The 15,109-nt window shown below is 39.2% G+C and overlaps 1 protein-coding gene across 1 annotated transcript in view; it reads left to right on the top strand.

The window, feature by feature from the left end:
* Positions 1 to 15,109, top strand: part of LOC105482658 (acyl-CoA dehydrogenase medium chain) — a 41,949-nt gene that overhangs the window by 186 nt on the left and 26,654 nt on the right. The window contains exons 2-6 of the mRNA XM_011742871.3: positions 3,552 to 3,639; positions 7,832 to 7,929; positions 8,046 to 8,115; positions 8,723 to 8,823; positions 14,921 to 15,001. Of these exons, the coding sequence (XP_011741173.2) occupies positions 3,552 to 3,639; positions 7,832 to 7,929; positions 8,046 to 8,115; positions 8,723 to 8,823; positions 14,921 to 15,001 (438 nt within the window). The remainder of the gene's footprint in view (positions 1 to 3,551; positions 3,640 to 7,831; positions 7,930 to 8,045; positions 8,116 to 8,722; positions 8,824 to 14,920; positions 15,002 to 15,109) is intronic.

Below are 15,109 nucleotides of genomic sequence, written 5' to 3'. Positions count from 1 at the left end.
AGGGACATGGATATTGTGTGGGAGCACGGGGCCCTGGACCAAAAATAGGTGCGGCCGGGAGGAGTGGGAAGTCGGGTTGAGGAAGGAGCTTGCCTGCCTAGGGGTCCCCACCTGCTTTCACGCCTCCTACCACCGGACGGAATGTAGCCTGGCGTTTCATTTTCCGTATCCTCCCGTCAGCCGACCCGGTTATAGCCGGCATCCTCTCTTTAGAATATCGTTTTTCTTTCTCTGGTAAACCCTCCAAATATTTACCCCGGGAATCCCACCTTTTCCCGAAGTGACCCGGTCTCTGTGTCAGAACCACGGGAAAAATGAAAATGGAGCAGCTACTCCTTGAGATACTTAATATGTTTAGTAAGCTTTTCGTTGTGTAATATGGTGGAGGACGCTTCCACGTTGCTTACTGGGAAAAAAAAGTAAAAGAAAAAACCTACCGCAGGATTTTATGTGAACTTGTCTGTATATTCTGGTATTGGGTCTTAACAGATTCTAAATAAGTTTGTCATTAGATGCACTTTGGTATCTTAAATATTCTTGACATGTTCACACGACTGCCATTTAGATGTCACTTAAAATTAAGTTAAAGTTATGTCTTTGACCAAAAAAGCTGAGGTTTTAGAATAATCCTAAAGAATTGCTGCCCATATTTTACTGCTGTTATTCAAGTTAATGTGCAGTGAAGGCAGAAATTGGGGGATTTCAGCTATTTTTAACTCCAACACCAGAAAAGCAGATTTCTGAACCTTCCAAGGAAGGATCTAAAAAAAAAACCTGATAGAGAAAACGTATACCCTTTTTCTCTTCTTTAACCCATAAAACTAACACTTTTATATTCCCAAGAAATGCACAAGTGTTCAATTCTAATGGTGCTATTTCGATATTTGGAATTTCATTGTTCTAGACAGAGAGCCCGAGGTAATAAAACCAATATTTATATAGCATTAGGCTTTCAAAACATTATCTTACTTTAATCGTTCAAAAATACGCAGTGAGATTAGCACCATTTTTCGGTTTTGAACGGAAGCTATAAGCAGTTTGTAACCTGTCTACGGCCATAAATATAGTTGTGGAACCTAGATTCAAATTCAGCAATTGTAACTCCAGATCCCTTCCTATTTCTGTTTTCTATTTGTAAACCACCTCTCTAACTGGCTAACTTTGTTGTGTAATTAACAGGTTGATGGACATTGTATTCTGGTAATAGCAACCTTTGCACTTTGTTCTATGTAACATATTTTCCTGAACAGTCACATGTGAAGTGACTTTTTCCCTATTTAAAGTCTCTCGGTTGGCCGGACGCGGTGGCTCACGCCTGTAATCCTAGCACCTTGGGAGGACTAGGCGGGTGGATCACTCAAGGCCAGAAGTTCAAGACCAGCCTGGCCAACGTAGGGAAACCCTGTCTTTACTGAAAATACGACAAATTAGCTGGGCATGGTAGCATACGCCTGTAATCCCAGGAAACTGAGTTTGCAATGAGCAGCGATCTCCCCACTGCATTCCAGCCTGGGTGACAGAGGGAGACTGTCAAAAAAAGTCTCTCAGTAGACCATTTAACCTGGTTTGAGTTCTGACTTTTGTGCATGGGATTTAAAAACGCATTTATAATAGTCAGTTTTTTTGTTCTGATTTTTGCAGAATGTTTTCCTTTGTTATGAAACCTAGTGACCAATTAGGATACTAACAGAAAGATGAGTATAGCAAGGTGGTTAATAGCATGGGCTCTTGATAGTAAATGTTAGAATCCTGGTTGCACTAATAGTAGAGTGACTTTGCCTAATTTAGTTGACTTTCTGAGCCTTCGTTTCTTCACATGCGAAAATGGAATAAAAGTAATAACTTAATCCTAGACTTGACCTAGGATTCAGTGAATTAACCTGTGTAATGTGACTGTAAATCAGAGTAGATTTGGTCTGTGACTGCTGGACAATAAGGACCAGAGAAACGGTTTCACTTTTTTTTTTTTTGAGACGAAGTCTTGCTCTGTCACCCAGGCTGGAATGCAATGGTGCAGTTTAGGCTCACTGCAACCTCCGCCTCCTGGGTTCAAGTGATTCTCCTGCCTCAGCCTCCCAAGTAGCTGGGACTACATACCACCACACCTGGCTTACTTTTGTATTTTTAGTAGAAATGGGGTTTCACCATGTTGGTCAGACTGGTCTCAAACCCCTGACCTTGTGATCCACCCACCTCAGCCTCCCAAAGTGCTGGGATTACACGCATGAGCCACCCCGCCTGGCACTGTTTCACTTTCAAAATAAAATGAATGAAGTTGCAAAGATAATGCGAGTTTTCATACTCTGTGTGTGTGTGTGTGTTTTTTAATTGTAGTATGAGTTATGTTATTTTGAAAGCGCTGTTTCAGTTACAAATATTTGATACTCTTAATTATATTGTCACCTTCCATGTAGGAAATCCTCTGTATAAGTTGAAATTGTCATCTACAAAGACAGTTTCTTTTTACGGATTTTGAAAAACATAAGAATTTAAATGTAGAAACTTTAGTATATTCTTCAGCTTCTCTTTTCTCTTAGTATCTCAGCTTGTTAAAATTGCCAGATAGTTCAGTTAAACTCTTTTACAGTGAAAATTGTGTAATTTTGGCTGTCCTGACACCTTTATACAGGAACACCATTGTGGTTCCCAGTTTGGCGGCTTTAATAAATGCAGATTTTTACTTTTGTATCCATTAAGCTGTCATGAATATAAAAATGGGTTGCAAAACAATAATATATGTATATTTGATTGTTTGTTTCTTTATATGTTCCTTTGAAGAAATATGAGTATATTTCACATCCTAAGACAAGAAATGTATTAGTAGTTTAGAACAGGGATGGCAAACGTTTTTTGAAAAGGAGCAGATAGTACATGTTTTTGGCTTTGTGAACCATATGGTCTCTGTGGTAACTACTTAGATCTGCTGTGAAAGCAGCAATAGACAGCATGATGTGGCTGCCATAGTTTGGTGACTCCTTGCTCAGAACATTGTAAGAATGCCTGTAGACAGCAGAAAATACAGAACATGGTTTTATGCTAATTTGTTTTGTTAGAGTGGGGTATCCTAAAAAATGAGATCCTCTGAGGGGAAGGTTCCCAGAGGCATGCATGGGAGGCTCACAGGGACAGGGTATCAAAGTTGATGGACTAGGCAACTCTTGAACACAGTATGTTCACTTTCCACCTATCGTTCTCCCCACCCCAACTCTCCAACCATCAAAGTCCTAGGAGCTTATAAGATACCCAGAATAGTGGTCCTACGTCTACTAGTACCCTTGACTGTTGTTTGTCCTAAATCCTCCACTTCAGTAGTGTAAATACCACTGACTTTATTTTCATTACTTTTTAAAAACATCTCCTCTGTCATAGGAGTTTATATAACTGGTAATTGACTTATTTAAATTATGATAGAAGGCATTTAAATAGTGATGACTTTAAAAACTATGAGTATGGTCAAACAAGTTGTTGTACTCACTCACAATTATGAGTAGTCTCTTATCTGATTAATGTTTAACTTATCAAATTTATTTTAATAAAACTGTTCTTTACAGGTCCTGAGAAGTATTTCTCGTTTTCATTGGAGATCACAGCATACAAAAGCCGATCGACAGCGTGAACCAGGATTAGGATTTAGTTTTGGTATATGTTCTGTTCTATCTTTTGACTTTAAACTTACACATAAGAAGCTCTGTCTATGTATTTGTTTGGAGTACGTTTATAAATAAATTTAATAATGTCTTTCAATGAGTAGGACCAGTCCACTGTCCACAGATCGTTCCCAGTAACTCACACCCATTTTTCCTGATCTCATTTTCTTCCTCAGTATACTATACTATACATTAAATCTGTGTTAGTAGTATACATACACTTATATTCCTTCCTTTTTTTCTAAGTGTTTAGCCCAAAATCAATGAGATTTACTGATATATATGAATAGTCTTCAACTTACATATCTGAATGCCACAAATACATTTTAAAACACTTGTTAGATTACAATGCTAGGTGCCTGGTAATAAGCTAAAGCTTGTTTTTGCTATAATATATCCACATTGCAATTTTGGTACTATTAGGTGAAGTTCTCACTCCTGGCACCAGGGAGCCATGTAGTTGTTGTAAGGAAAAGGGATATGATTTTTCTTCCTCCCTCTATAAAATGAAAACCACAGTCAAAAAATGTGAAATAATAATATCTATCTTTGGCATTCTTGGCCATCTAAAGTGCTTCTTCAAAATTTTTATTTTTTCTCTAGTTAAAAACCATTTACTCAATTCATTTGGTCTCAGAAAATAGTTAAAGGCAGCTGAGATAATCACAGCTAGGTACAAATGACAGTCTCAAAGCTCTCCAGAGTTATTGTTTGTTTTTATTTTTTTTTTTTTATTTGTTTGTTTTGTTTTTTTTTTTGAGACGGAGTCTCGCTCTGTCGCCCAGGCTGGAGTGCAGTGGCGCGATCTCGGCTCACTGCAAGCTCCGCCTCCCGGGTTCACGCCATTCTCCTGCCTCAGCCTCCCGAGTAGCTGGGACTACAGGCGCCCACAACCGCGCCCGGCTAATTTTTTGTATTTTTAGTAGAGACGGGGTTTCACCGTGGTCTCGATCTCCTGACCTTGTGATCCGCCTGCCTCGGCCTCCCAAAGTGCTGGGATTAAAGGCGTGAGCCACCGCGCCCGGCCGTTTATTGTTATGTTTTTAAAGATTTTTCCCTTTTCTTTATAAAGTTTTTTTTGGTTTTTTAACCAGAATTTGATGAAGTTTTTCTTTTTCTTTTTCTTTTAGAAAAGATGAGGTTTCATTGTCTCATTATGTTGCCCAGGCCGATCTTAAACTCCTGGGCTCAAGCAGTTCTCTTATTTCAGCCTTCCAAAGTGCCGGGATTATAGGCATGAGCCACTGCACCCAGACCAAATGAAAATTTGCTGTGTTTTGTTTTTTTCTTTCTGTGACCTCTAGCCAAAGACTGAATGAAAATTTTCTTTTCTTTTCTTTCTTTCTTTTTTTTTTTTGAGACAGATTCTCACTGTGTCACCCACACTGCTGTGCAGTGGCTCACTGCAACCTCTGCCTCCCAGGTTCAAGTGATTCTCCTGCCTTAACCTCCTGAGTAGCTGGGAATACAGGTGTGGGTCACCTTGCCTGGCTAATTTCTATATTTTTAGTAGGGATGGGGTTTTGCCATGTTGGCCAGGCTGGTCTCAAACTCCTGATGACAAGTGATCCACCCTCCTCTGCCTCCCAAAGTTCTGGGATTGCAGGCATGAACTACTGTGCCCAGCCTGAATGAAAATTTTCTTTTTTTTTTTCTTTTTCTTTTTTCTCTTTCTGTAACCCAAGACTAAATGAAAGTTTTCAAGCAGTATGAGGATAGCTGTTTGGGATGGTCTTCCTCTGTCGCTCAGGCTGGATTGCAGTGGCTCCATCTGGGCTTATTGCAACCTCTGCCTCCTGGGTTCGAGCGATTCTCTTACCTCAGCCACCCAAGTAGCTGAGATTACAGGTGTGGGCCACCACGCCTGGCTAATTTTTATATTATTAGTAGAGATGATGTTTCGCCATGTTGGCAACGCTAGTCTCGAACTCCTGGCCTCAGGTGATCCACCCGTCTTGGCCTCCCAAAGTGGGATATGGGCATGAGCCACCATGCCCAGCCAGGGCAGTGGATCTTACTGAGATAATTAGCATTAATTTGGTATGATTGCTTGTCACTTACAATTTGACTCTCACTAGTAAGAACCTCGCAGGAGAAATCTATGGTGGTTCACTGAGTGACAGAGGATGAGATAGATATAATTGTTTGGGAGGGAGATTTTGAAGTTCAATAAGGGTCTATTCCTTGAACCAGTTGCATCTGGTTCTTTATCTGTAAAATGAAAATATCTATAACACAGAATTTCTATGAAGATTAAGTTATATGCTGTATTTAAAGCCCCTAGCACATAGTGACTGGATCAAAGTAGTTTCTCAATAAATAATACATAATACATCCTTGTCATTTCTACTTTTTTTTTTTTTTTTTTAAAGAGGGTTTCACTCTGTCATCCAAGTTGGAGTGCAGTGATATAGCTCACTGCAACCTTGACTTCTGGGGCTCCATGGATTCTCCAGCCTCAGCCTCCTGAGCAGTTAGGACAACAGGTCCATGTCACCACACCCAGCTGAGTTTTGAAATTTTTAAATGTTTTGTAGAGACAGGATCTTGCTATGTCACCCACGCTGGCCCCAAACTCCTGGCCTCAAATGGTTCGCCTTCCTCAGCCTCCCAAAATTCTGGGATTATAGGTGTGAGCCACCATGCTCAGACTTTCTCTACCCTCTCTCTACCTACAAGATTGATATCAACTGGCACCAATCTTAGAAGTAAAGCTGTGATATAGAGAACACTGGACTGAAACTCTATACTTCCGCTAATTCATTGTAAGACTGATATTAGAATTTCCTTACTCTGCATTGGTTTATCTATAAAAGGATTTGATCTTATGCTCTTCAATTCAGCACCAAAATTCTATTTTTATGTATTATTTCTCACTCCCCATACAATGATTACTATAGTCTTAAACATTCTTTTCTGCATTTGCTCTCATTTTTCTTGCTTGAAATACCCTGTTATCTCTTTTAAATTTTACCTAATCTTTGATGTTAGATGCAACCACATTAAAACACAAGGATACCATGGATTTGAAAAGATGCAGTTAGCAATTGGCTACTCTCCTCAATCAAGCCATCATACTAATTTCATTAATTTTAAAACAATAATCCCTTATTTTATGTAAACAAATTGTTGGACACCATTTATTAGCATTGCAGCAGGATTTTGTTACTATCTTTTGAAAAACCTTTCTACCACTTTTACCAGTTGCTTTGTGCTAATTTATAAACTTTGAGTTTAAAGGAGCAGTAAGCCTAGGCTTGGTGTCTCATGCTTGTAATCCCAGCACTTTAGGAGACCAAGGCAGGAGGATTGCTTGAGGCCAGGAGTTGAAGACCAGCCTGGCATCATAGTGAGACCCCGTCTCTATGAAAAAAAATAAAATAAAAAGAAAAAATGAAATAGATAGGGTGAGGTGGCTCCCAGCACTTTGGGAGGCCGAGATGGGAGAATCACTTGAGCCTAGGAGTTCCAGACCAGCTTGGACAACATGGCAAAACCCTGTCTCTATAAAAATTACAAAAATTAGCCAGATATGGTGGCATGTGCCTGTGGTCCCAGCTAGTTGAGAAGCTGTGCTGGGAAGATCATTTGAGGCCAGGAGGTCGAGGCTACAGTGAGTCATAATTGTACCACTGCACTCCAGCCTGAGTGACAAAATGAGACTGTCTCAAAAAGAAAAAAAAAAAGGTAAAATTAAAATCATGACGATGATATTCTTATATGACACTTTGAAATAAGTTGTATTGCTTTATGTCACTGAATGTGTTTCATTTATTTCGTTAGATTGATTCTTGTCATCAGGGAGATGTCTTGCATATTAGTTTCCCTTCAGTGTCAGTAAACATTTGATAAATTGGCTTAGGAACTAATAATAAGTTAAACATTTGTTATATCACCAATTGGAAAAGAAAAACTCACTTGAGCTCTACAGGTTAATATCTGTTACTCATTTGTAAAAGTTAGAAATCTCACCTATTTCCTTTAGCATTTGTGTTGACATAGGTTTATTTATATTGTGTAGTGAACTCTTGATTAGTCAAAAAATGCACTGTAGTCTGACTTTTCTGATTAATCAAGGATTTAAGTCCCCACAGTAAATACACATTTCTACATACTGACTTCATGGGACATTTTTCCTTAACTTGTTATCCAGTTTTAATCTTTTCTAAATAACTTTCCCTTAGAGTTCACTGAACAGCAGAAAGAATTTCAAGCTACTGCTCGTAAATTTGCCAGAGAGGAAATCATCCCAGTGGCTGCAGAATATGATAAAACTGGTGAAGTAGGTGTATACATTTTAAAGAGGGAAAAATCTTTTACATTTTTTACAAGATTATGTAATCAAACTGTTTGGATATCAAAATATATTTTAATTCAGTTCTTTTCTTTTTCTTCTAGTATCCGGTCCCCCTAATTAGAAGAGCCTGGGAACTTGGTTTAATGAATCTGCACATTCCAGAGAATTGTGGTGAGCTTTCTTTATATTTTTAATACTAGAATGCATATGAGTAAGAAAAATTGTGGAACTCTACTCAGTCATTGTTTTCAAATATTTCTTGCCATTAAATGACTTTCTAGCTTTGTCATCCTGCTCAGACTACAGTGTTTGCCCACTTTTGGAAGCTTGTACTCTATACTTAGATGCATTTTTCCTTCTTCTAAATGGTTCCAACCTTAATTTGCACCTAAACCTCAGTAACTTCTGTTTCTAGAGTTGGTCAATTTGTTGCATTTTATTCCTATTTTCTATATTACATTTTATTGAGTCTTTTTTGTGAACTATCATTCTTTTCCTCAGACCTAGTTTGAGTTGAATTGAGTTTTAACACAATAAAGTTAGAACAGGAATATAGGTTCAAATTACAAATAGTAAAATAATTTTTTGAAAATTTTAGAACTTACTTTAGAAAAGTATAATTTCTTCTTGTGCCAGCCAGAACACGTGTAGATATTATATTGCAAATTTCCTTTTAAAACAAATTTTGGTCATACTGAAAGCAATTAAAATAGTTTACCTTTATTTCTATTGTGATGTGCTACATATTATAATGTGTTAAAACATTTTGATACTGTAGGAGGTCTTGGACTGGGAACTTTTGATGCTTGTTTAATAAGTGAAGAATTGGCTTATGGATGTACAGGGGTTCAGACTGCTATTGAAGGAAATTCTTTGGGGGTAAGTGACTTAGAAAATTAACTACCTAACTGTGAGCTCTTGTTAATGAGATAGTTACTCCTGAAGAAGCTGGATTTTTAGAAGAAAAAAGCAGAGTCAGTTACTACTAGGTAAGGTTAGTGGGTAAACACAGTTTTCTTTAAAGAGGAACACAAGATTCAACATTGAAGCCTGGAGTTCTGATTTCAAGGCTTGATCACTCTGCTTGTTGTCTCTAGTATTTGGACTTCTGACAGTCCTTCTGGAGAAACTGTATACTTTGGCTGCAGCGTCAGTGGCAATTCTTAGGTAAAGCCAAGGGCTAAATTCAGCATTCAGGAACAGGATTGGGATGGCTTGCTGCCACTACTGGCAGTACTGAAATTTAGCAAGCAATTTTTTTTTATTATTATTATACTTTAAGTTCTAGGGTACATGTGCACAACATGCAGTTTTATTACATATGTATGTATATATGTGCCATGTTTGTGTGCTGCACCCATTAACTCGTCATTTACATTAGGTATATATCCTAATGCTATCCGTCCCTCCTACCACCACCCCACGACAGGCCCTGGTGTGTGATGTTCCCCTTCCTGTGTCCAAGTGTTCTCATTGTTCAGTTCCCACCTACGAGTGAGAACATGCAGTGTTTGGTGTTCTGTCCTTGTGATAGTTTGCTCAGAGTGATGGTTTCCAGCTTCATCCATGTCCCTACAAAGGACACGAACTCATCCTTTTTTATGGCTGCATAGTATTCCATGGGTATATGTGCCACATTTTCTTAATCCAGTCTATCATTGATGGACATTTGGGTTGGTTCCAAGTCTTTGATATTGTGATTAGTGTGATAAACATATGTGTGATAAACATATGTGTGCATGTGTCTTTATAGTAGCATTATTTATAATCTTTTGGGTATATACCCAGAAATGGAATGGCTGGGTCAAATGGTATTTCTAGTTCTAGATCCTTGAAGAATCACCACACTGTCTTCCACAATGGTTGAACTAGTTTACAGTCCCACCAACAGTGTAAAAGTGTTCCTATTTCTCCACATCCTCACCAGCACCTGTTGTTTCCTGACTTTTTGATGATTGCCATTCTAACTGCTGTGAGATGGTATCTCATTGTGGTTTTAATTTTCATTTCTCTAACGACCAGTGATGATGAGCATTTTTTCATGTGTCTGTTGACTGCATAAATATCTTCTTCTGAGAAGTGTTTGTATTTATACTTTGCTCAATTTTTGATGGCGTTGTTTGATTTTTTTCTTGTAAATTTGTTTAAGTTCTTTGTAGATTCAGGATATTAGCCCTTTGTCAGATGGGTAGATTGCAAAAATTTTCTCCTATTCTGTAGGTTGCCTGTTCACTCTGATGATAGTTTCTTTTGCTGTGCAGAAGCTCTTTAGTTTAATTAGATCCCATTTGTCAATTTTGGCTTTTGTTGCCATTGCTTTTGGTATTTTAGTCATGAAGTCCTTGCCCATGCCTATGTCCTGAATGGTATTGCCTAGGTTTTCTTCTGGGGTTTTTATGGTTTTAGGTCAGACATTAAAGTCTTTAATCCATCTTGAATTAATTTTTGTATAAGGTGTAAGGAAGGTATCCAATTTCAGCTTTCTACATATGGTTAGCCAGTTTTCCCAACATCATTTATTAAATAGGGAATCCTTTCCCCATTTCTTGTTTACAGTCCCACCAACAGTGTAAAAGTATTACTATTTCTCCACATCCTCTCCAGCACCGGTTGTTTCCTGTTTTTGTCAGGTTTCTTGCTTTTGTCAGGTTTCCTGTTTCTTGTTTATGTCAGGTTTGTCAAAGATCAGATGGTTGTAGATGTGTGGTATTATTTCCGAGGGCTGTATTCTGTCCCATTGGTCTATATCTCTGTTTTGGTACCAGTACCATGCTGTTTTGTTTACTGTAGCCTTGTAGTATAGGTTGAAGTCAGGTAGCGTGATGCCTGCAGTTTTGTTCTTTTGGCTTAGGATTGTCTTGGCAATGCAGGCTCTTTTTTGGTTCCATATGAACTTTAAAGTAGTTTCTTAATTCTGTGAAGAAACTCGTTGGTAGCTTGATGGGGATGGCATTGAATCTATAAATTACCTTGGGCAGTATGGCCATTTTCACAATATTGATTCTTCCTATCCATAAGCATGGAATGTTCTTACATTTCTTTGTGTCCTCTTTTATTTCGTTGAGCAGTCGTTTCTAGTTTCCCTTGAAGAGGTCCTTCACATCCCTTGTAAGTTGGATTCCTAGGTATTTTATTCTTTTTGTAGCAATTGGGAATGGGAGTTCATTAATGATTTGGCTCTCTGTCTGTTATTGGTGTATAGGAATGCTTGTGACTTTTGCACATTGATTTTTTTATCCTGAGACTTTGCTGAAGTTGCTTATCAGCTTAAGGAGATTGGGGCTGAGATGATGGGGTTTTCTAAATATACAACCATGTCATCTGCAAACAGGGACAATTTGACTTCCTCTTTTCCTAATTGAATACCCTTTATTTCTTTCTCCTGCCTTATTGCTTTGGCCAGAATTTCCAACACTATGTTGAATAGGAGTGGTGAGAGAGGGCATCCCTGTCTTGTGCCAGTTTTCAAAGGGAATGCTTCCAGTTTTTGCCCATTCAGTATGATATTGGCTGTGGGTTTGTCATAAATATCTCTTATTATTTTGAGATACGTTCCATCAATACCTAATTTATTGAGAGTTTTTAGCATGAAGGGCTGTTGAATTTTGTTGAAGGCCTTTTCTGCATCTATTGAGATAATCATGTGGTTTTTGTCTTTGGTTCTGTTTATACGATGGATTACATTTATTGATTCATGTATGTTAAACCAGCCTTGCATCCCAGGGATGAAGCCGACTTAATCATGGTGGATAAGCTTTTTGATGTGCTGCTGGATTCGGTTTGCCAGTATTTTCTTGAGGATTTTTGCATCAATGTTCATCAGGAGTATTGGTCTAAAATTCTGTTTTTTTGTTGTGTCTCTGCCAGTCTTTACTATCAGGATGATACTGGTCTTATAAAATGAGTTAGACAGGGTTTCCTCTTTTTGTATTGATTGGAATAGTTTCAGAAGGAATAGTACCAGCTCCTCTTTGTACCTCTGGTAGAATTTGGCTGTGAATCCATCTGGTCCTGGACTTTTTTTGGTTGGCAGGCTATTAATTATTGCCTCAATTTCAGAGCCTGTTGTTGGTATATTCAGGGATTCAACTTCTTCCTGGTTTAGTTTTGGGAGGGTGAATGTGTTCAGGAATTTATCCATTTCTTCTAGATTTTCTAGTTTATTTGGGAAGAAGTGTTTATAGTATTCTCCGATGGTAGTTTGTATCTCTGTGGGGTCGGTGGTGATATCCCCTTCATCATTTTTTATTGCATCTATTTGATTCTTCTCTCTTTTCCTTTTATTAGTCTTACTAGCATTCTATCAATTTTGTTGATCTTTTCAAAAAAATCAGCTCCTGTATTCATTGATTTTTTTGAAGGGTTTGTGTTTAGTGCTTCCTTAAGGAGCTCTTGTAAGGCAGGCCTGGTGGTGACAGAATCTCTCAGCATTTGCTTGTCTGTAAGGGATTTTATTTCTCCTTCACTTATGAAGCTTAGTTTGGCTGGCTATGAAATTCTGGGTTGAAAATTCTTTTCTTTAAGAATATTGAATATTGGCCCCCAATCTCTTCTGGCTTGTAGGGTTTCTGCTGAGAGATCCACTGTTAGTCTGATGGTCTTCCCTTTGTAGGTAACCCGACCTTTCTCTCTGGCTGCACTTAACATTTTTCCCTTCATTTCGACCTTGGTGAATCTGACAATTATGTGTCTTAGAGTTGCTCTTCTTGAGGAATATATTTGTGGTGTTCTCTGTATTTCCTGAATTTGAATGTTTTCCTGCCTTGCTAGGTTGGGGAAGTTCTCCTGGATAATATCCTGAAGAGTATTTTCCAACTTGGTTCCATTCTGTTCTCCCCATCACTTTCAGGTACACCAATCAGACGTAGATTTGGTCTTTTCACATAGTCCCATATTTCTTGGAGGCTTTGTTCATTTCTTTTTACTCTTTTTCTCTAAACTTCTCTTCTCACTTCATTTCATTCATTTGATCTTCAATCACTGATACCTTTTCTTCCACTTGATCAAATCAGCTACTGAAGCTTGTATGTGCATCACGTACTTCTCATGCCATGGTTTTCAACTCCATCAGGTCATTTAAAGTCTTCTCTATGCTGTTTATTCTAGTTAACCATTCATCTAATCTTTTTTCAAGGTTTTTAGCTTCTTTGTGTTGGGTTCAAACATCCTTCTTTAGCTCAGAGTAGTTTGTTATTACCAATCTTCTGAAGCCTTCTTCTCTCAACTCGTCAAAGTAATTCTCCATCTAGCTTTGTTCCGTTTTTGGTGAGGAGCTGCGTTCCTTTGGAGGAGAAGAGGCACTCTGAGTTTTAGAGTTTTCAGCTTTTCTGCTGTGGTTTCTCCCCATCTTTGGGCTTTTATCTAACTTTGGTCTTTGATGATGGTGACATACAGATGGGGTTTTGGTGTGGATGTCCTCTCTGTCTGTTAGCTTTCCTTCTATTGGTCTGGACCCTCAGCTGCAGGTCTGTTGGAATTTGCTGGAAGTCCACTCCAGATCCTGTTTGCCTCGGTATCACCAGCGGAGGCTGCAGAACCACAAATATTGTAGAACAGCAAATGTTGCTGCCTGATCATTCCTCTGGAAGCTTCATCTCATAGGGGCACCCAGCCATATGAGGTGTCAGTCGGCCCCTACTGGGAGGTGCCTCCCAGTTGGCTCCACTTGAGGAGGCAGTCAGTCAGTTCTCAGATCTCAAAATCTATGCTGGTAGGACCACTACTCTGTTGAAAGCTGTCAGACAAGGACGTTTAAGTCTGCAGAAATTTCTGCTGCCTTTTGTTCAGCTATGCCCTGCCCCCAGAGGTGGAGTCTACAGAGGCGGGCAGGCCTTCTTGAACTGCGGTGGGTTCCACTGAGATGCAGCTTCCCTTTCCCGGCCTCTTTGTTTACCTACTCAAGCCTCAGCAATGGCGGGCGCCCCTCCCCCAGCCTCGCTGCTACATTGCAGTTTGATCTCAGATTGCTGTGCTAGCAGTTAGCAAGGCTCTGTGGGCATGGACCCTCCAAGCCAGGTTCGGGATATAATCTCCTGGCATGCTGTTAGCTAAGACCTTTGAGAAAGAACAGTATTAGGGTGAGAGTGACCCAATTTTCCAGGTTCAGTCTGTCACGGCTTCCCTTGGCTAGGAAAGGGAATTCCCCGACCCTTTGCACTTCCTGGTTGAGGCAATACCTCACCCTGCTTTGGCTCACAGTCCATGGGCTGCACCCACTGTCCAACAAGCCCCAGTGAGATGAACCCAGTACCTCAGTTGGAAATGCAGAAATCACCCATCTTCTGCATCACTCACGCTGGGAGCTGTAGACTGGAGCTGTTCCTATTTGGCCATCTTGGAACCTCGCCTTGTTTTGTTTTGTTTTGTTTGAGACAGAGTCTCGCTGTGTTGCCCAGGCTGGAGTGCAGTGGCGTGATCTCGGCTCACTGGAAGCTCCACCTCCCGGGTTCATGCCATTCTCCTGTCTCAGCCTCTCGAGTAGCTGGGACTACAGGCGCCCACCACCATGCCCGGCAATTTTTTTTTTTTTTTTTTGGAATTCTAGTAGAGATGGGGTGTCACCATGTTGGTCAGAATGGTCTCCATCTCTTGATCTCATAATTCACCCGCCTTGGCCTCCCAAAGTGCTGTGATTACAGGCTTGAGCCATTGCATCCAGTCTAACAAGTAGTTCTTAGGTCTGATCATATATACCGTGTCATATATTCTAAATATAATTTTTTATTTGTGCATTTTAGTGTAGTAGATTTTCACAGATTATAATGCCACAGGTCCTACATATAACCTAATTTTATGAAAATACTTAGATTAGCATATTTATTTCCTCATTCTAACTTAGAGGCAAGGTATAGGCCAGTTCTTTGGACTTACCTCTTAGGTGAAAAGTAGTTCTTTTTTCATTTTGAATTATAACGTCTCTGAATTTACATATCCAATAAAAATGACTTGATTTTTTAATGTCAATTTTTTTCGGTAGCAAATGCCTATTATTATTGCTGGAAATGAGCAACAAAAGAAGAAGTATTTGGGGAGAATGACTGAGGAGCCGTTGATGTGTGTGAGTATGTGTAGCTGCTACTTTATTTCACACTTAAGGGAACAAAGGTGCTATTTCTCCTTTTCAGTCTATATGTATATACTGGGAGATATACCATTGAAACAAATG

Source organism: Macaca nemestrina, chromosome 1 (genome assembly GCF_043159975.1).
Source record: "Macaca nemestrina isolate mMacNem1 chromosome 1, mMacNem.hap1, whole genome shotgun sequence".
NCBI classification, from domain to species: Eukaryota; Metazoa; Chordata; class Mammalia; order Primates; family Cercopithecidae; genus Macaca; species Macaca nemestrina.
This window is presented reverse-complemented; position numbering and strand designations above follow the sequence as displayed.